Source organism: Morus notabilis, unplaced genomic scaffold (assembly GCF_000414095.1).
Source record: "Morus notabilis unplaced genomic scaffold, ASM41409v2 Scaffold415, whole genome shotgun sequence".
Taxonomy (NCBI): Eukaryota; Viridiplantae; Streptophyta; class Magnoliopsida; order Rosales; family Moraceae; genus Morus; species Morus notabilis.
In genome coordinates, this window is record NW_010366365.1 from 38,458 (window position 1) to 59,348 (window position 20,891).

Consider the following 20,891-nt stretch of genomic DNA (forward strand, 5'->3'; position numbering starts at 1 on the left):
CCTATGTCGTCCGATCAACCAGTCATTTTCTTGTATTCATATTATTTCAATAAAATCACATTTTTTTGGGGCATATGATATATTACTTTTTTTGTCATCAAATTTGAAATTATAAAAAAATCCTTAAAAAAATTGTTAATCATAAGTGAAACTTATGTGCATTAAGAAAATTAGGTTAAGATTGAGTTTAGACATAACATAATCTTCTGGACGCACTTAGGTTAGTAATTTACTTGTCCTAGAATACTACACTCTTTTTTCTTTCGCTAAGGTTTTGTCCCGATCTCCCCATGAGTTTTACTTGGCAAGGTTTTTAACTAGGCAATTATTTATGTGTACTTATTCGTATTATCTCAATTCAATAAAATCACATCTTTTGAGGGCATATGATATATTTTCTTTTTTTAATTAAATATTAACAAAATTAAAAGGGTAAGAGTTGGCCCATGAAGGGCTTGGGCCCTGGCCCTTATGGACTAGGGCCGAGGGCCAGTGCTAGGCCTGAGGGTTTCTCCTCAGGCCCGGCTCTGCACTGTGCAGGGTCGTGCCAGGCATGACCCAGGCCCGCCATACGCCTGGGGTTAGAAGGGTTGTGCCGTCCCGACACGACCCTTTTGACATCTCTAATTTTAGTCGTGGTTTTTATTTTTAAATGTAAAACATATTTAAGCACAAATCACATAGAAAACTAATTAGGGTATATATACGAGAAGAAGATATTTTTTTACTTAAAGGGTATATTTGAAGAAAAATGTTGCAGTAAAGTTAAAAAGAATAAATAATTACTCAAACACATTTAACTTAAAATATATAGAGAATTTTAAGAAAACTAAATGAGTAAGAAAATATTGGTTAAAAATATTTTAATAGAGAAATATGAGAGAAAAATATTTTAACGAAGGGAAATAAAAAATATATGTGAAAAAGGTAAAAAATGAGAAGAAACATAAATAAAGGCCAAACCTATATAGAAAAAATAATTGAGGACTAAAGAACAAAAGTAAAAAAAGCAATGGAGAAAAAAAGGGAAGGAAATGTTTCCCACGGGTCAGCCCCATAAGCATTTTTTGAAATGAGTTTTGTGTGTTGTTGGCAATTATCTATGGTCCGTTTAGTTTGTTAATTTAAAATTTTAATTTATATTTGAAGAAAAATGTTGCAGTAAAGTTAAAAAGAATTAAATAATTACTCAAACACATTTAACTTAAAATATATAGAGAATTTTAAGAAAACTAATTGAGTAAGAAAATATTTGTGAAAAATATTTTAATAGAGAAATATGAGAGAAAAATATTTTAACAAGGGGAATAAAAAATATATGTGAAAAAGGTAAAAAATGAGAAGATACATAAATAAAGGCCAAACCTATATAGAAAAAATAATTGGGGACTAAAGAACAAAAGTAAAAAAAGCAATGGAGAAAAAAAAGGGAAGGAAATGTTTCCCACGTGTCAGCCCCATAAGCATTAGTGTTTTTGAAATGAGTTTGTGTGTTGTTGGCAATTATCTAGGGCCCGTTTAGTTTGTTAATTTAAATTTTTAATTTAAGTTGAGATATGATTTTATGTGAAAATTTTTTATTATAACAAAAAGTTATATGTGACTGTTTCTGAGAGCATTTTATTAAAATGAACAGAGCCTAGTTTATTATATTTTTGCGGGAGCTAAGTTATGCCAAGTGTTTAGATAACCTAATAAGTCTGCCCATTTTTTGACTATTTACACTCTTAATATAGTGATGAGCTTATTTCGTTGGAGAAATCTTCTCCTATAAAAACTGTTATTGTACTAAGGATGGCAATTTAAACTGCAGGGCGGGTCACCGTAATGGTGTTGTTTTTCCTCACTTTAAGCGAATTCAAAGACGAGATGGTAGAATTGTGCAGAGTCTAATTTAAACCGCCGGTTTGAACTAATTCAACGGTTTGTAAACCCTTACTCTAATTCCAAGTCAACACCATAAAGGAGTTTTATTACAAGCCAAAGGAATTAATATGCTAAAAGTTTCTATAAAAAAACAAAACACATACCAAATCAAAACAACTTGAAGAATTAGGTCATCAAGTAGTCAAAAACCAATACAATTAAGTAAACCCAATTTGTTTATGTTAGGGGATTATTGTTATTTCAAATTTATGCAAGTAAATCCAATATATATATATATATATATATATATACACAACATACATGAAAAAAATCACATAATTTAATATAATTTTTTATTTCTTAATATTTATTGATTAATATATTTTTAATAGTATAATTATTTAATTAAAAAAACTATTAATCAATAATAAAATTCTGATTCTATGCTTCCACATACCACATATATTAGTGGGTCTTAGTGGAAGTGGAACAAATAAAAAAACACCGAAGGCGCCTTTTCGCCTCTCTTCCGCTCTCATTCGTCGGCCTCTCTCTCTCCATCCCGTGGTTGCCATCGTCATTCCTCTGAGTTAATTCTTCATTTTTGGTTTTGGGTGTGAGTTTTTTATTTCCATCATCTGTTGAATTAGTTTTTAGGTTTTAGTTCATTTCTTCATTAATACTGATTATGGATTGAAGTTAGTTTCCCCATATTTTCCCAACATTTGTTGATTTAATTTTTGGGTTTTAGTTAATTTTTTCGTTCTGCTGATTATGGGTTGAATTTACTTTCCCCCATTCTCGTAACACGCGTTCCATTATGCTGATTTAGGTTTTAGTTTTTGGTTTGCAAAATACACTTAGCCCGTTCACTTTATCGATTCGAGTTTAGAATTCGAGTTTTGTTATAATAAAAAGTTTTTAAAAACAGTCACATTTAATTTTTTTATTACAGTAAAAAACTCTCAAATAAAATTATATCTAAACTCAAATCAACGAAATGAATAAACTCGTAATTAAGAGTAGCTTTATGGATTGAAAAAAAAAAAAAAAAACACATATTAGTTAGGAGTAGCTCTATGGATTGGAGTTTTGTGTTTGGTTTCCAACACATTTGTTTTAGATTTTGTGTTTGAAGCTCTATGGATTGAAGTTGGAGTTTCCCAGTAGTAAAAAAAAATATTTATATTTTTTAATTTTTAACTGTTAAATTTATATTAAAAATTATTTATTTTACATATATTTTTAATTTAATACGATTTTAATTAAATTTAATGATTAAAAATAGATTTAATCAAGAAACTAACTCATCGTAGCTGTGAATAAAAAGGGTTTGGTATTTTTAATTTTCTTCCTCGCTTTCCCCTTAACCTGTGCGCCGTTCTCTCTCTCTCTCTCTCTCTCAGTCTCTCTCTTTACTGCGTTGCTGCCAATATGCAAGCTTGCGGTGGAGCTTCTGCTGCAGTGACGACGGGCACACTCCAACAGCCCCTTTGGAACAAGAAAACAACGCCCTTCCCCTACAACAACTTCCAAATCAAAACTGCCTCTTTCAAACCCATCAAAGCCTCTCATGTCGAAGCCACCTTGGTCACCGGCCGACCACCCTCTTCCGTCTCCATTAACGGTACTCTATATATATATATATATGTTTTTTTTTGTTAGACCAATTATTCTTCAGTCGTTCGTTATTTAGGATTGTGTTGTGTTGTAATAGGATTTGTGGACTACGGATTAAGCGAGGCTGATCCTGAGGTGCGTGCGATTGTTGATAAGGAGAAGCAACGTCAGTTCAGAAGCCTTGAGCTTATTGCTTCCGAGAACTTTACTTATCGTGCGGTTATGGAGACTGTTGGTTCCTGCCTCACTAACAAGTATTCCGAAGGCTTGCCTGGTAAGAGGTAAAACCCGATACCCAAACAAATGTTTATGCAATATATTTATATATAGAAAAAAAGGCTTATCAATTCGTTGCCAACGATCGATCATATGTGTAACATGTAGAAGTAGATGGGTGAAATGAATTTGTAAAATTAGAATAATAAGGCAAAGAATTGTATATATAGTTCTTAGGATGGCATTTAAACTGTTGCAGAAGTCTGCTTTAATAGGAATAGTGTTAGGTGTACTAATTTTTAATCAATTGAGGTTATAAATTAGACTTGTCACTTTTGATAGTTGGGTGTTATAGTGTGAATTTGTAAAATGTTCATCTTACCAATAGAAAACTGATAACTTAACGACCATGTCATTTGGTGATAGTTATTCGTGGTTTAAAGGCAAAGAATTGGTGGACCTAGGATTACTCTATATTAAAGGTCTTGCTGCTGCTACCTAGTAAATTTTTGACATATGGGGATCAAAAAGATACTAATTTCAAAATTTAAGGATCAACACTGAATTTACTCCTTTTCTAACATGTCTCATTTCTCTTTGATTTTAAATGTTAGATCAACAAAATGATCTTTTTGGAGGGTAAGGATTCTATGATTAGTTTGAGGTGATAATTATGTGAATGTCATACATGTCAGGTACTATGGAGGCAATGAGTACATTGATGAGCTTGAGATTCTGTGCCAAAAGAGGGCCTTAGATGCTTTTCACTTGGATACAAAGAAATGGGGCGTTAATGTTCAGCCCTTGTCCGGTTCTCCCGCTAATTTTGAGGCTTACACTGCAATTCTCAATCCGCATGACCGAATAATGGTGAGCTGTTGTCTAACGTTGGTTTAGTTTTCTTGTTACCATTTGTGATCTTTGAAATGAATGTACGATATTATAATTTGCATGTCACTTAGGGTTTGGACTTGCCTCATGGAGGACACTTGTCACATGGATTCATGACGCCTAAAAGACGAGTTTCGGGTACATCAATTTATTTCGAGTCCATGCCTTATCGACTTGACGAATCTACAGGTGCTTGTTTGTTTTACTTTATGAGAAATATGGTAATCACCTAGCTTTATTTTCTAATAAAGAGTAGAATGATTGGAATATCGGTTTAGTGGTGGATTCTAACTCTCTCTCTCTCTCTTTCTTTTTGGGTTAAAATTTGAAACAGGCCTCATTGATTATGATATGCTTGAGAAAACTGCTAATCTCTTTCGACCAAAACTCATTATTGCTGGTGCTAGTGCTTATCCTCGCGATTTTGACTATCCTCGGATGAGGAAGGTCGGATTGGTTGCATCTACTAAAATAATACACATTATTTGTTTCTGCACTCTTTTTCCCCTCTTTTGACAAATAGTTAAACTTATTATGTCTTGTTGTTTTGTAGATTGCCGATGCTGTTGGTGCTTTCTTAATGATGGATATGGCTCACATTAGTGGCCTTGTAGCAGCTTCTGTGGTTGCAGATCCTTTTGAATATTGCGATATCGTGACAACAACAACACACAAGGTATATACCTGGAAATTCGAAATGCAATTTACTTGGTTTTTGGAAATAAGATTCTTGCTTTGTTTGAGGAGTATGGTTTTGTATCTTTTTTATTCTTATTATGTAAAGATGTCTTTAGGAATCAATTCTCTTTAGTTGGACGTTTGCATTTCAAAATTGTTTCTCATTTTCTTCCGTCAACATGCACTCAGCAACGCATATACTTTCTTCATGGTTATATATACCTAAATATGCTGACAAAGTTGTACTTTCTTCTTTTTTCTCAGTCTTTAAGGGGGCCAAGAGGTGGAATGATTTTCTTCAGAAAAGACCCCATTCTCGGTGTTGACTTAGAATCTGCCATTAACAATGCTGTATTTCCTGGCCTTCAGGTTAGTATTCTTCTATGGCTAGGTAAAGAAACTGATTTATTTTATTTTATTTAGTTTTTTTTTGCGTTACATATATATATGATAAACTGCTTTGGTGGTGAATGCAGGGAGGTCCTCATAATCACACTATTGGGGGACTTGCGGTTTGCCTGAAGTATGCACAATCACCTGAATTTAAAGATTACCAGAATAAGGTAATGCAATTTCCGTCTTATTTGACCATGGCCTAGGGATGTCCTAAATTGACATGGTTTATCGGTCCTGTAGCTAGGCATGGAGGGAGATAGTCCAGCAGTTGGGGGGGGGGGCACCTTCTGAAGAATAAAATATGTTGTATATATTTATATTAGTTTCTAATATTAACTTTCTTGCTATATATATATATATATAGTTTGTTTCTGTTTTCATTTTTTTATGCCTTCTAAATTTTGTTTTACTCGTTAAATCGTAATATGAAACTTTAATATCAAGTAGGTTGAATTGAGCTTAGCCTTTAACAGATTTATTTTTTTCTGTTAGTTCTCTTGTTAATTGTATATTAACATCCCGGCTTTTTTCGTTATACAACCAACAATAAGCATATTAACTTAGGCGCGTAGCATGTTTATTAATCAAATACTATGTAGAAACACCCCCCCCCCCCTGAAGTGATTAATTATATGCTTATACTTGTTTTGTAGCTTGTAAGGTTGAGGATGTTATGTTGAAATATGCACAATAGTTTATATTTTACATTTATGAATACGTAATATATATTTTTTGTTATTTTAAGTTATACATTTTTGAAATCTTATTTGTGCTCCCAACTAAATTAAATCCTTGCTCCGTCCATACATGTAGGTGGTCTCTAATTGTAGAGCTCTTGCCAGTCGGTTGATGGAACTGGGCTACAAACTAGTTTCTGGTGGAAGTGATAACCACTTGGTTCTTGTCGATCTGAGGCCTTTGGTAAATTTCTGTTCTGTCTCTGTTTTGCTTTGTAGTGCTCTTCTTATGGTAATGTGAGAACTTGTTTAGTACGATCATTTTCCCTGCGGTTATATTATTCTATTTGGGGTGCTTCAACATGTAAACCCTAACTTTATGGCGCGCAGAAAATCCTATCCTTCTGTCGCCACTGTCCTATTATCTGAATGCTACAACCTCTCCTTTGATTAACAGGGTATAGACGGAGCTCGGGTGGAGAAAATTCTTGACATGGCCTCTATCACCCTCAACAAGAATTCAGTACCCGGTGAGTCTAGCTTTGTTGATCCTAATCCTTGACTTTCCTTTTTCCTCCTATAGTTGAAGTATTTCGTGTTTCTGTATGGGTTTTCACGCATTTCGTCTTGGTCTTACACCTGTTTATGTTTAATACAAAGGCGATAAGAGCGCCCTGGTACCAGGCGGTATTCGCATTGGGTCACCTGCAATGACAACCAGAGGATTCACAGAGAAAGAGTTCGTGACAATCGCTGATTTCATTCATGAGGGTGTTGGAATCACCCTTGATGCCAAACAATCAGTTTCGGGTTCAAAGCTCCAAGACTTCATGAAGTTTGTAACTTCACTTGATTTTCCTTTAGCAGACCGAGTTTTGGATCTGAGGACCAGAGTCGAAGCTCTTACAACCCAGTTCCCGTTGCCTGGAGTCTAAGGCGCTTCTTTTGCAATCACAAAGCTTTCTAATGAAGGGAATATAGTTAAATAAGTTATAGCTTAGTCGTAGATGTGAGTTACAAGATTTACCACAGATTTTGGGTCCTGCAATACGAATGATGATGGATCCCATACTGAGTACCCTTTTGGTTTATTCTAAGATATTGATTCACCGTGGATGAGGAATGTATGAAGTATACCAAGTTTTTGTCTATGTATGGACAGTTTCGATGTTGTTGTTGTTTAATGAAAATTTTTGGAAGTGACTGATGATCCTAGGCTCTCCTGTTCACTTCACCGATTCGAGTTTAGAATTCGAATTTTATTATAGTAAAAGGCTTTAAGAAACAGTCACATTTAACTTTTTTGTTACAGTAAAAAACTCTTATATAAAGTCACATTTTAACTCGAATTATTCAGTTTTCATGTGTATTTTATCAAAACATTTTACCTATATTTGTGTGTGTGATATTCTTTCTTAATGTCATTTTCCTCTGACCTTCTAAGCTAATATTTTCTCATAGATACATGTTCCATGAGTTTGACAGGAAGTTCAAATGGAAATTCAAATGTTGTGAGAGAAAATACTATAACAAAAAGTTTAAAATGTGGTTTTAAAATTAGGGAAATTACAATGAGAAAGGTAGCTTTTCCTCATTGATGAGGCACGTTTTGTAAACAGTTTGATAGAAAGTCAATGGTCTAAAATTACAAACAAAAATAGACACAATCACATTTGATCACACCTCTTTTGAATTTAATAGTTACAAAAATGATGAGAAAAACACGGCAATGAGAGACTTCCGTGAAACTATCACTGATGGCCAGAATGGGGAGGGTCTTAAAACTCACAGAGACGGAGGGGTCGCGACCCCCTTCACGTGCTTGGGGGCGTAAAGCCACCCATCCCTACATCGGGATGGAATGGTGACCCATGCATGGCGACCATTGTCACCCTGGAGATTGTAGCCACATTGAACCATAGTCGCAACCCTTGTGGGACACTGTCGTGACCCAAGGTGGTGTTGGGACTGGGCTGGGCCGGGGGGCATCATTGTGAATCTATGGGGTTATGTGGGCGATCCCCATCCCCGGTGGCCGTGATGGCTCTTCTGTGATGTAGATGGCGGTGCTACCTATGTTGGCAACCTCCTCCACCACCTCTAGTGGCTCTCGTTTGCTTGTGGAAGATAAACATTTTTTAATTGTGCGAGCTTTTCCAGTAGGCTATCGTACTGGTAGGACCAGTTTTCTGATCGTTGTATTTAGTCAAAATCGTATCAGATTGAAAAAGTATGCAAAACAGACAATTTATAATACAAATTTGACAGTTGAAAAGTATGGATTACTAGTAGTTTATTTTTTCTAATCTTATTAGAAAAACTTCCTTTAGAGATGACAACATTTTCTGTAAGGTGGGCCGCGCAAGGATTCGCACCGAATAAAGCGATGATGGAGGATAACAATATGGGATGGAGATAAAATTTGTTCCTGAATCTTAATGAAATGAGGACGGAAAAAACACTCCCTACCCTGTTCCCGCCCCGATATACATATGTTTTATATAATATAATATATTTTATATAAAATATACATACATATACTTTTGGAAATGTGTTAATCATTGCTTTTATTCTGCTCCCATCTCACTTTAAGCAGGGATGGAGGTGGTAATGAAGATGGTTGTGGAGGGTAGAGATGAGAATGGCAAATTATTTTCTGCCCCGTCTCGCTCCGTTGCCCTCGCTAATTCTCGTTCTTTTTTATATATATATATATATATATATACCAATTTGGTAAGATTTTGTATGATGTGGAATTTTGGGGGCACTGTTACGTCCTACGCTTTATATTTTGGACTAAAATCAAATGGTTTATATAAGTCGCCCCATGGATGAGGAAAAGGTGTGTTCCTCATAATAGCTGTTCCCTTAAAATTAATACATTTCGTCATTGTAAGGTAAAATACATTTTTGTCACTTTGATGACAATGACAAAACTATTGGTAAAGCCCTTTGATTCAAAAAAGAAAAAAAAAAGTAATCAGCATAAATAGTCCGTACTTATTTAGTATGTGATAATTTATTTTTTTTTAATTTTGATAAAACGGTCGTTAAACTCTTAATACGTTGATAATTAAGTCATTTTCGTTTAATTCTGTTAGATTTTTGATAAATTGTGACATGTGTAAATCACGTGCTCTAATTTAAAAGAGTATTTTGATAAAATAACAAAAACATATAATTAATAAAAATTAAAATTTAAAAAATCTTTTAAAAAAACTTGCAGAGACTCATTTAGTTTGTTGATTTGAATTTTTAATTTGAATTAATATGTGATTTTATGTGAGAATTTTTTATTGTAATAAAAAAATTAGATGTGACTGTTTATGAGAACTTTTTATTATAACAAAATTTAAATTTTAAACTCGAATGATGAAATGAACGGAGCTAAAAACTCTGAAAAAAGCTAAAAATTAAAATGAGAGGGATATACGATATAGGAGCTGACGGCAGCATAGGGGGAGTTTGGATCTGATCACGACGGCGGGAAAGGGGACTCCGATCTCGCGATGGCGAAGAAAGGGGGGCTTTGATTTCGCTACGACGGGGGAAGTAGGGTCTCGATCTTGCGATGGAGAGGGACGGTGGGTTTCGATTTGGAGACTCAAGGGATGGGATAGTTTGTACTGTGCGCATGAGGTGGTTGGCGAGGGGTTTCGGAGGTGGTTGGGAAGTTTTGAGACTGTGTTGGGTTTCTATGATTTTCTTTGTATTTTGATTAGATGGATGCTTTGGGTAGCTAATTTGGATGGGTGTTGGCCTATGTTTCCATTTTCTTTGAGAACATTAGAGACGTGAATCTGTTGTATTTTTACTACAAGAAATGGGTTTCATTGCTATCGTGCATGTCGATGGTTCTGAAGTATATGAGAACTGGATTTATGGGTTGTGGTTTGAAATTAGTTACATTTGATAGTTTTTGTAGATAAATTTAGATAGTCTAAATTCAATTTAAATGTATTTATTTTTAATTTATGTTCAAAGAACAGTAAATCTTGACGTTGATTTTTGTATATGTGTTGTATTTTGAATGGAAGAATGGTTTTGTTGTAAAAACACTTGTACCCAAAAATATTTTGGTTTAGTGCATGAAATAAAGCGTAAAAATTATGGCAGGAGCCTTTTTTCCATCACGAATTAAGACCAGTTGCAGAGAGATAGGTCATAAACTTCAAAACACGAAGAGAGAAGAGGAAGATCAATGAGCTCAGATCCAGTGCAACCAAACACATTCTTTGGATTTAAGTTTTTTTTTTCCTTCTTTTGTTTGAGGGCATTTTGGTCTTTTTATTAAAAAAGAACGATGATGTTGCACGTCATTCAATCTGTTAAAAAGTTGACGGAATTGAACAAGGGTTTAACTGTACATTATAAGAGTTTGAGGATTATTTTTGTCAAATTAAAAAAAAAATTTAAACGGTCACTTATTAAAAGCTTATTCGTTTGTATTTTTAAGTTATAGTGATTTAAATATAAATTTTGAGTTGAATTTAAATTATAATTTGAGTTAAAGTTGTAATTTGAGTTTTTATTTGATTGTGTACATTTGAGTTATAGTTTGAGATAAGAATCTTTTTGAGTTTGTGTTTATGTGAGTTAAAATTTGAATTTGTATTTAGATAGTATTTTAATAAAAACTCAATAGTGATAAAAAATTTTAATATGGTATATGGGTGGAGTTTTATTCGTCTTTTTATTGTAAACGTATAGAAAAAAAGCATCTCAATCAGAATTAAAATGAAAAAGTTAGGATGTTTTTAAGAATATAACAAATATTATTTATTAACTTGAGTTTGAGTTTAAAAACTTGAGTTGAAAGAAGAACTTGAACTCAGATTTTAGCTTCAAACTTAAGTTTAAACTCAAGTTTAAACTCAAATTTTATAAAAGAACATAAACTTAGATAAAATTGTAATTTAAATTCAATTTTTGTTTTTAAAATTTAGGTGCAAAAGAAGAAGTTCTAAATAAGTTATGTTTGTTTCTTATATTCGTCTATGATTCTGAATCATTATTCATAATTCTCTACAGTATTTTTTCTCATAAAAAATACACATAAAATAAAAATAATTTTAAATCATGATTCTGAAAACATAAACTAACATTCTCTTAAGGATTTGTGTCTATTACCCAAAAGAAAAATAAAGAGTTATTTAGTTGGAAGATTTATTTCTCAATTTAAATTATAATTTATGATTTATTATAATATTTTTTTCATAAAAAATACATATAAATTAAAAATAATTATAATCTATGAATTAAACGTAAACTCCCGAGCCAGACAACTAGCGGCGTCTAGCGCTACTTCTGCCCTGTTATGCTACCTTGCCAAACTGTGTTTGACGATTGACACCGGGTAAAATAGGCTACCAAGATACTAGTGGCAATCCGTTGGGCTATTCTTGCGTTTCTGACAGCCTTATGGATTACAAGTAGCAGCTCAGTGCGATTCACTCTCCCATACTCGCGGGAGAAATTTGCTAGAATTACAATTAACAAAATAAAATAAATAAAATGATCCTTTTCATTTTTTGTGGGTAGTCTTTCTTTATAAAAAGTGATCTTTTTTGTCGTTATGTAATTATTTTACAAATAAAATTAAAAAAAAGTTAATTTTATTAATAAAACTTTTCTATTGCGTAATATTTACGAAGGCCTCCAGCAATGAGTATTTTTGTAAAAAATTGCTGCACTCATTGCTTGCATGAAAAACTGGAAGGTCCCTCATAACATGTCTCTTGTTTTTGTTTAGTTCATGAGAATTGATTTTTCTATTTCAAGGTTCCAATATCTTTGATAAATTTTCGAAAATGTCAGTGAAACCCAAGAATAAAAAACGATGCTTGTCTATCATCGCTTCTGCAGTGTGAACTCTGCAAAATGTAGATTTTCGCATGCGTTTTACTCTTCTGGAACTTCGTCAGAAACACGCGCCAAGGTGGGCAATATCAGAAGAAGAGAGAAGTCTCTTGTTTTCTTCAGTTCCCAGATCGCCAAACATGGAAGAAACGGTAATCTCAGAGAAGCTGAATTGGTGTTCTCACGAATGCCTAAAAAAGATACCATTTCCTGGACTGCCATGCTCACTGCGTATGCTCAAAATGGTGAAATTGGTAAAGCACGGAAGATGTTCGACAAAATGCCTGAACGAAGTATTGCTTCTTATAATGCGATGATTACGGCTTATGTCAAGAACAACTGTAGAATAGATGACGCTTTCGAGTTGTTTTCCAGGATTCCCGAGCGCAATGCGGTCTCTTATGGTGCTATGGTTTCGGGTTTTGTGCAGGCAGGGATGTTTGATAAGGCTGAGAAGTTGTACATGGAGACACCGATTGAGTTTCGTGACCCGGTTTGTTCTAGTACATTGATCAATGGATATTTGAAGTTGGGGAGATTAGAAGACGCTGTTCGAATGTTTGATGGTATGGTGGATAGGGATGTGGTTTCATGGAGCTCTATGGTTGATGGGTATTGCAAAGCAGGAAGGATTGTGGATGCTCGAGACTTGTTTGATAGGATGCCTGATAGAAATGTGGTTACTTGGACGTCGATGATTAACGGGTATATAAAGGATGGGAATTTTGAAGAAGGGTTTGGGTTGTTTCTCCAAATGAGAAGGGAAGAAAAGGTGGATGCCAATCCCACTACCTTGAGTGTAATGTTTGATGCCTGTGGCAGTTTTTCAAGGTATAAAGAAGGTATTCAGGTGCATGGGTTGGTGACACGAATGGGACTAAACTCTGAAGTCTTCTTAGATAATTCCATTGTTATCATGTATTGCAGATTTGATTGTATGGATGCAGCTGCTAGTATGTTTCATGCAATGAGCAAGAAAGATGCAATTTCATGGAATTCCTTGATTGTGGGTTACTTACAATATGGTGATATTGAAGAAGCTTTGAAAGTTTATGAGAGAGCGCCGAAAAATGATGTGGTCTCTTGGAAAACCATGATTTCAGGACTTTTCAGCAAAGGTTTGAGTGAGAAAGCCATCCAACTGTTTGGCATGAGGCCCAAAAAAGATACTGTCTCTTGGACCTCTGTAATTTCGGGGTTTGTGAAAAATGAGGATTATGAAAATGCTTTTTGTTGGTTTACTGAGATGCTTCACGAATCTATCAGGGTCACGCGTCTAACTTTGAGCAGCATGCTTGGTGCTTCAGCTGGTTTGACCACTCTAAACCAAGGATTGCAGATCCATGCTCTTGTAGTAAAGATGAACATGGAATATGACTTGTCCATCCAAAATTCTCTTGTCTCGATGTATTCAAATTGCGGGGATGTGCCCAGTGCTTGGAAGATTTTCATAAGTATCAGTTCACCGAATATTGTTTCTTTTAACTCTATGATTACTGGTTTTGCCCAAAATGGTCATGGCAAAGAAGCACTTGATTTATGTAAGAAAATACAGAATGAAGGGTGCCAACCGAACGAAATCACCTTTCTGGGTATTCTTTCAGCGTGTGTCCATGTAGGGTTAGTGGAACAAGGACTGAAATACTTTAAACTTATGAAATCTTTAAATAATATAGAAGCAAGGCCTGGTCATTATGCTTACATGGTTGATCTCCTTGGCCGAGCCGGTTTACTTGACGAAGCTGTGGAACTGATCCATTCAGTGCCATTTGAGCTGCATTCCGGACTCTGGAGAGCTCTTCTACGTGCAAGCAGGACCCATTTACGTCCTGATCTTGCAGTGCTCGCAGGTCAAAAAATCATTGGTTTGGAGCGTAATAATTCAACTCCTTATTTGGTGTTGCCCAACTTTCTTTCCGATTCAGGTGAAAAGAAGGAAGAGCAACTAGATATAACCAAGCAGTTAAAAGGAGTAAGAAACAGTCCCGGTTGTAGCTGGATTGCTGTGAAGGACAAAGTTCATTTGTTCTTCGTAGGAGATCAGTCTCAGAGTGAAGTAGAGAAGATTAAAGTTATACTATGGTTGCTGAGGACCGAAATAAGACAGCTGCACTGACATAGTTCAGGAGTGGCCCCTCATTTAGCATGATCTTAACTAAAATGTGCAGGATTTTACAGACTCAGGCCAAAAGTTTGTTGTCTTTTTTAGAGGGTAGGCCAAAAGTTTTTGTTGGTAAATGCTTATTAAAGCTTTTCTTTATCTGGTTTTTGGATTTCATTTATGCTTGCGGATGATTCAAGGATTAATTTGTTTTGCAGGTAGAAAAAGTTTGTTAGAGGCTTTTTGTTGACTGCGTGGATCTTAATTATTGCCCAGAGTTAGCATGCATGCGGAGCCAATTTTTAGTAAGGATATATTGAGGATTTCAAACGTATTTTTGGTTGTCCAATTTTACTTATACTGGGGGCGTTAATTTTCGCATTAGGGGATTTAGAGCTAAACACAGAGAGAATATGAGATGCGAAGCGTGTGATTTCTCTTTAAGTTTTCTCTTTCCTTATAGTGAAATTCTTCAGAAAAAGGATGTAACTTTTTACATTGAAGGCGAACCATTATAAATTTTGTGTGTGCTTGTTTTTTTGACTTTTCTCCGATTTTATTGCTCTCGGTGATCAGAGTGTCTAGTTCTTAATACTTTCAAGAGATTGAAGATGTAAAAAAAAATATCTCTTAAATTAATACAAGGAAAAACGTTTTGAGACATCAAAATTGTTCTTAATTAGCCGTCTTCTTGTTGATACTATAGATTAATACAAGGAAAAACGTTTTGAGACATCAAAATTGTTCTTAATTAGCCGTCTTCTTGTTGATACTATAGCATCATATTTATGATAAAATTTCCGAATATTGACTCGTTATTTGTTATTCTGTACTTGTACAATATAGAATCAGGCATTCGGAGGGGCTGTTCTTATCCATTGGCTTTAGTTTCATTCTTGCTGCAATACCATATATAGCTTGTTTTTCCATTCAACTTGCGGGAGCTATTGAGCATACTTTTCAAAGCTTATGCATAAATGTGACTTTGATGTTTATGAGCCAGTTTATGCTGCTCAAAGCTATGCTCTGCCATCATATCCTAATGGTAAGATGTTTCTTATTATCTAAACCACCATTTGTTGACAATTTTGTCACCAGATTTTCTGTTTTTTTCAAAGATTTATTTCTTAACAGTTGTTTAGAGAGATCTTGCAGGAGAATGATAAATTAAGAGCTCATCCATCAGCAAAACCTTGACTTTAACAGCCGGTTTCTGCTTGTTCTTCTGATTCAACCATAGCTTGCATTAGCAAATATTATTATTATTATTATTATTATTATTATTATTATTATTTGTTCATCTTTTTTTGTTGATTGTAGTAGTAGAGGATTCAAACTTTTTTATTTTTTGAAATAAAGATGATAAAACTTTCATTTAAATGAAACAAATATTGCAACTATATATTTCCTAAAATATCAAGATCGACATAGCAAAACATTCATTATTATGATAAATAACTCAATCAGTGGCACCATTGTATTTTTCTAATTTGGAGGAAGGTAACAGAGTTTAAAGGCGATAAAGTGGACTGGTTTTTGCTCCAAATGCATAAAGTGCTGAAACGGGAGGAGTTTGAAGCCTTCAGTTTAGTTTTATGGAGTGTGTGGAAGGATAGAATGGACTGGTTTTTGCTCCATATGCATAATGTAATTGGAGTTGCTGGTTTAATTAGAGATGCCTCTGGTTTTGTGTATGTAGCTTTTGCTAAAGAAGATGCAGGGGGTTTGTTGCTGAGAGTTTGGCCATTAGGGAAGGGTTATTGTTTGCCAAAGAAAGTGGACTTTGGGTCTCTTTGATTGAAAATGACTCTTCAAATGCAGTCAGAGCTATCAAAGCCCCCTTTTGTTTCATATGTTCAAATTACTGTTTAATTCTTTTTATTATAGTATTTTCTTTCATAAAATTTTAATTTATATTCAAATTTATGAGCTAAAGGGGTAGAAAGATTTTCATCCGTTGGCTGTAGAGGGGCCAATTTTTAAAGACACCAGTGTACTAATGAGCGATGTAGGTGGTGGAGTTCGTTGTTACGTTTCTTGTCATGACAATGGCTTAGTTTGGTAGTGCTGTAGATTTTAAAAAAATTACTTTTAGCTGTGGTGAAGGAAGAAGCAGCGGTTACAAGAAGCAGCTGAGTGTTTGATAAACTGTAATTATAGTAGCTGTGCTGGTTCTAAAATCAGTGTAATAGCGTTTGGTAAATTTTGATGTTGAATTGCCGTTGGTATGTAAAATGACCAAAATAAACATGGTATGAAACTTAAATATATATAATTATTTTTTGTATTTAAAAATACTTGTTTAACTTAAAAAAAAAAAACATAATGCTATGATTTTGAGTTTTTTAACAATAAATTTATGATAATAAATTTTTTTTTTCATTTCTTCATTCACAATATAGTTACAACTAAAAAGAGTATTATTGAGTACTCAACTTGTTGCAATTTGATGTGATAATAAAAAACTAATATTTTGATTTTCTTCTACATTATCCTCAAGTTGATTGTCTTTATAAACGATACCATCTGAATCCACCTCAAGGAGTATGAGACTTGAGGCCATGTCAACAACGTAAAAGAGCAAATGAGATAAACTGCAGATATTGGCTTAGTTTGGTAGAGATTTTGGAAGCCCAAAATGAATTCTCTACCTAGCTAAAGTATCCAAAGCAAAGATTAGATTACAGAGGAATTATAACGGATAATCACTACCATAATGATCGAACTGAAGAACAAGTATGCTATTCCTATACGCCAGTTTTTTAAAACTATCAAAACCGTTTTCATTTTAGCCTTCCATTCTTCCATTTCCCATCTCCATACCATTCTTCCTATACTTCTTCACACTCAATCAAAACCAAGTAAAAGACAAAAAATGAAAAAAATGAAGATCATTGTTTTATATGCTGCCATGTAAAGATTTACAGAATTCTAAGGATCTAAACAAGTAGTAAAATGAAGATTGGTCTCACACAACCCAATCAAAACGCATACACATATAAAAAGAATATAAGAAAATAGATTATATCAACAATCAAAGAGACACCTAAATTCTAAAAAAGAAAAAAAAAAGAAAAAGAAAAGCAAAGAAACAAAGATCATCATATTTGCAACTCTAGAAATTTATTTACATAGTTCTACTCCAAAGGACATATCAAGAAACAATTAAAGAAGATTGGTCTCAGACGAACCAACCCCCCAATCTAATAACCTAAACATAGTTCAATGCTCCAATCGCAGCACCACATCTAAAAATCCAGATCATATGAACATTCTAAGAAGTACCATGTCAATAACTCTGACCAAATCTTGAAGTGAAGCCGATCAGAAACTGTGCTTGAAACCCAGACCATGCTTGCCGCGAACAGCCCCAGGCCTCACAAACAAATACGGCGACCTCTTGGAATTGGACATCTTCTTCGTAAATCCCCTTTTCCCCAACTTCCTCATTCTCTGTCTCCTGAATTTTTCGTTCACCGACCACGGAACAAGCTCGTCGTTCAAAGCATACGCATCATCATCATCATCATCATCATCGAAATCACCATAGCCATCCTCAAGAAAATGAAGGCCATGGGGTTCGATTGCAATTTGGTCGTTTACAGGGGAAGATCCAAACCCATTATCTTCATCTTGGTGATCTTTTTGGTGTCGTTTTTCTTGTTTGGGCTCTTCAGAGTCGTAGTCGTTGTCAGCGTCTGAGGTGCTGATGAGTTCCCAGTGCGAGAGAGACTGAGACCGAGACAGAAACAGACCCAAATCATCATCTTCTTCGGATGATGATGATATTTCCAAGAAGTCGTATTCATCTTCATCGGAGAGCAGAGAAGCCATTGAACTCTTCTTGTCCATTCTCTTCTTCTTTCTTCTTTGCTTGTGATTTGATTTGATTTCTGGTTCGGTGGTGATGGAGGAGAATGTGGAATTAGGGTTTGGAGTGAGCAAAGAAGGGATTTTGGGGAGACGGGGTTGGGGGGAGAAAGGGAGAGAAGAATGGCCATGAGAGAATGAGGATAGTTTCTTTCATGGTTGCAGAAAAATTTTAGAGGTAGGCAGATAAATGGGATAGTTTGAGAATTAATGAAATTTTTATTGAATGAAACGGGATTCCCGCACAATTTAAAATCATAAACAGCCTTTGGACTGCTTTTAATTTTGAGCCCAAATTTCACATAAATTATTTAAGAAGTATTTTTTGAGTCTTTTACCGAACACAAAAAATAACTTCCCAAAATCTCTACAAAACTAAACCAATGTAGCGTTGCTTTAACTACCACCGTTAGTGATTGGAAGAAGTGCCTAGTTGCATTAGTCGATTGTAAGTGCCGAAATGGCGCCTTTTGAGTTTTGAGTAATGCAACCTTATTTCTATTTGTTTTTTTTAAAAGATAATTGGGCTCCACATGAAATAAATATTATCCTTTTCAAACGCTTTTCGCCTAGTGTGGATTCCTCTATTTGATGTGGTAATGAATTTACAAGGCTTTTTTGTATGCACACCCTCTTAATTTTACGAGTTTGATAAATTAGTCTTTTAATTTTTTTTCTTGACAATTCACCGTTTGAATTTTAAAATTTATTGCTTTATTGATCAAATTGAAAACAAAGTTAAAAATTTAGACGATATCTTCTACGTGAGTGTTTAATAATGATGACTCTAGTCTTTTTGCATCGAATTGAATCTTTTTACACCTCATGAATGAATTTTTTTTTTTAAAAATTGAGGGACCCCTAATTTTTTCCCCAATACAGTTAACTCCCAATTTAAAAAAAAAAAAATCTCCCGTAATGCGTAAATGATGATCAATTCAATACAAAAAGATATTAATTATCCTCATTAAATATTCACGTAAAAGAAACCATCTAAAATGTTAACTTAGTTTTTAATTTGATTAACATTATAATAAATTTTAAATTTTAAAAAATAAATTATCAAAAAAAAAATTAAAAAAGTAATTTATCGTAAAGTTAAGAAATGTCCATACAAAATAACCCATTTACAATTGATATAAATTTCGTTTATGAATGACAACAGGGCAGCAATCCCCGGCTTCCGAAACTATCCTATCCTCACCCTACTAATGAGAGGCATTAATGGAGTCAGGGAATTCTCGTTCGGTGTATTTGCCTTGATCTTAATGATGTTTATTTCGATGAAATTTATCATAAATTCAATTTTTTTTTTATTGAAAACTATAAATTCAATTCAAGTTTAATGCTTCCACAAAACAAACCCAATTTCAACAAAATAAATATAGAAAAAAATATTAAGATTAAGGTTAATACTAAATATATTTCTAATAAACAAATAATATGTACAATTTTCAGTTTGAATTATGTATGTCGGATTGGGATGGGTGTGTTTCCCCGCCCCCTGCCCAGCCCTAAATCAGGGATAAGAAGTTGTACCCATCTCTATCCCGAACCCCATTAATAATTTATTGTCCCCATTCTATGAGGGATAGGTCTTTGCGGGATCCTTTCCCATAGAAAAAAATGACATCCTTATTTTCAACCACCTAAAAACTTTCAAATCTAACTTTTAAAGGTTATAAGTATGATAAAATATAATAGAGGCTAGGACACTAACTTTAAATTTTTTTCCCTTTTAGAAATTGTAATAAATAGTAAATTTTTAAAATTAAATTAAATAAATAGTAGATTTTAAAATTATTTAAAGTAAATAGTAATTTACCTTATAAATGTTTCATTTACAACTGGTAAAAATTAAGGAAAAATTACAAGTTTTTGCCATGAACTATAAACCTTGTCGTAAAATGCCCATTGAACTTTAATTTTAGCTAGTTTTCTCCCCCTCAAATTTTTCCCTTCCGTTAAATTCTTACTTCTATTATTGTTATTGACTACCATTAATGAATCTCTAAGGTTCCTTAGATCAAGTAAATTAAGATAAAATTGGAGTAGTAAAAAAATAATTCCTATTGTGTAATTGTACTTCTGTGTGACTAAACTAAGAGGAGCTAATAAAGTAACTGTGTACTAAAAATGATTCAATGACACTCATTATTAGTGTGATACATGTTATTTTTATTAAAAGTCTTAACATAAGGAGTTTTTTGTTATTTTCGCATTTAATGTGAAATTTGCCGCCAAAAATTCAGTTGAGAGGAAAAATTTACAAGAGTTGTTAAAGTTTTGGGAGGGGGAACTAAAAGTAAAGTTTGAGTGGCATTTTGTAACAAGACTTATAATAGGAACGGCCAGGGTGGGAGGAATGTGTAATTTCTCTAAAAAATAATTTACGTGGTAAAAAAACAATTTACATAGAAAACATCTTTTTACCAATCGTTAAAAGAAAATTTACTTAAATTTTTTTTTATTTGTCATAAATAAAATACTTACGAAATAAACCACTATTTACTTCAAATATTTTTAAAATATACCATTTACTTAATTTAATTTTATAAAAATTCTATTTACTACCTCCTCCTTTTTTCTTTTTATAATAACTCACGTAGCAATGATAAATATTATATCTTAAATAATTGGGTAAGTGAATGTGTCCATTAAAGTTTGAACCATGTTTGTTTCATTTTCCGAGTAAAATAGAGTCATAGGTCCCACAT

General features: G+C 33.8%; 3 protein-coding genes across 6 annotated transcripts; 2 read left to right on the forward strand and 1 right to left on the reverse strand.

Moving 5' to 3' along the window:
* Window positions 1-2,351: 2,351 nt before the first annotated feature.
* On the forward strand, window positions 2,352-7,552 carry LOC21387631 (serine hydroxymethyltransferase 3, chloroplastic). Of its 3 annotated transcripts, none has more exons than XM_024173488.1 (12): window positions 2,352-2,482; window positions 3,273-3,493; window positions 3,584-3,767; window positions 4,398-4,572; window positions 4,665-4,782; window positions 4,928-5,040; window positions 5,147-5,269; window positions 5,536-5,640; window positions 5,748-5,834; window positions 6,481-6,588; window positions 6,802-6,874; window positions 7,005-7,552. In XM_024173488.1, exons 2-12 carry the CDS (start codon window positions 3,301-3,303, stop codon window positions 7,277-7,279), a joined length of 1,554 nt encoding a protein of 517 aa, XP_024029256.1. In that variant the 5' UTR covers window positions 2,352-2,482; window positions 3,273-3,300; the 3' UTR covers window positions 7,280-7,552. The 3 variants fall into 3 exon arrangements, with proteins under 3 accessions (XP_024029256.1, XP_024029257.1, XP_010108405.1); XM_024173489.1 differs by having other exon boundaries at window positions 2,354-2,455; XM_010110103.2 differs by lacking the exon at window positions 2,352-2,482 and having other exon boundaries at window positions 3,198-3,493.
* Window positions 7,553-12,090: 4,538 nt separating this feature from the next.
* LOC21387633 (pentatricopeptide repeat-containing protein At1g53600, mitochondrial) lies at window positions 12,091-15,531 on the forward strand. Of its 2 annotated transcripts, XM_024173490.1 has the most exons (3): window positions 12,091-14,415; window positions 14,523-14,609; window positions 15,151-15,531. In XM_024173490.1, the coding sequence occupies exon 1, from the start codon at window positions 12,184-12,186 to the stop codon at window positions 14,317-14,319; it is 2,136 nt and encodes a 711-aa protein (XP_024029258.1). In that variant the 5' UTR covers window positions 12,091-12,183; the 3' UTR covers window positions 14,320-14,415; window positions 14,523-14,609; window positions 15,151-15,531. The 2 variants fall into 2 exon arrangements, with proteins under 2 accessions (XP_024029258.1, XP_010108407.1); XM_010110105.2 differs by lacking the exon at window positions 15,151-15,531 and having other exon boundaries at window positions 14,523-14,806.
* Window positions 15,532-17,628: 2,097 nt separating this feature from the next.
* On the reverse strand, window positions 17,629-18,156 carry LOC21387634. The gene has a single exon (XM_010110106.1). It carries the CDS (start codon window positions 18,154-18,156, stop codon window positions 17,629-17,631), a length of 528 nt encoding a protein of 175 aa, XP_010108408.1.
* Between the last annotated feature and the right edge of the window lie 2,735 nt (window positions 18,157-20,891).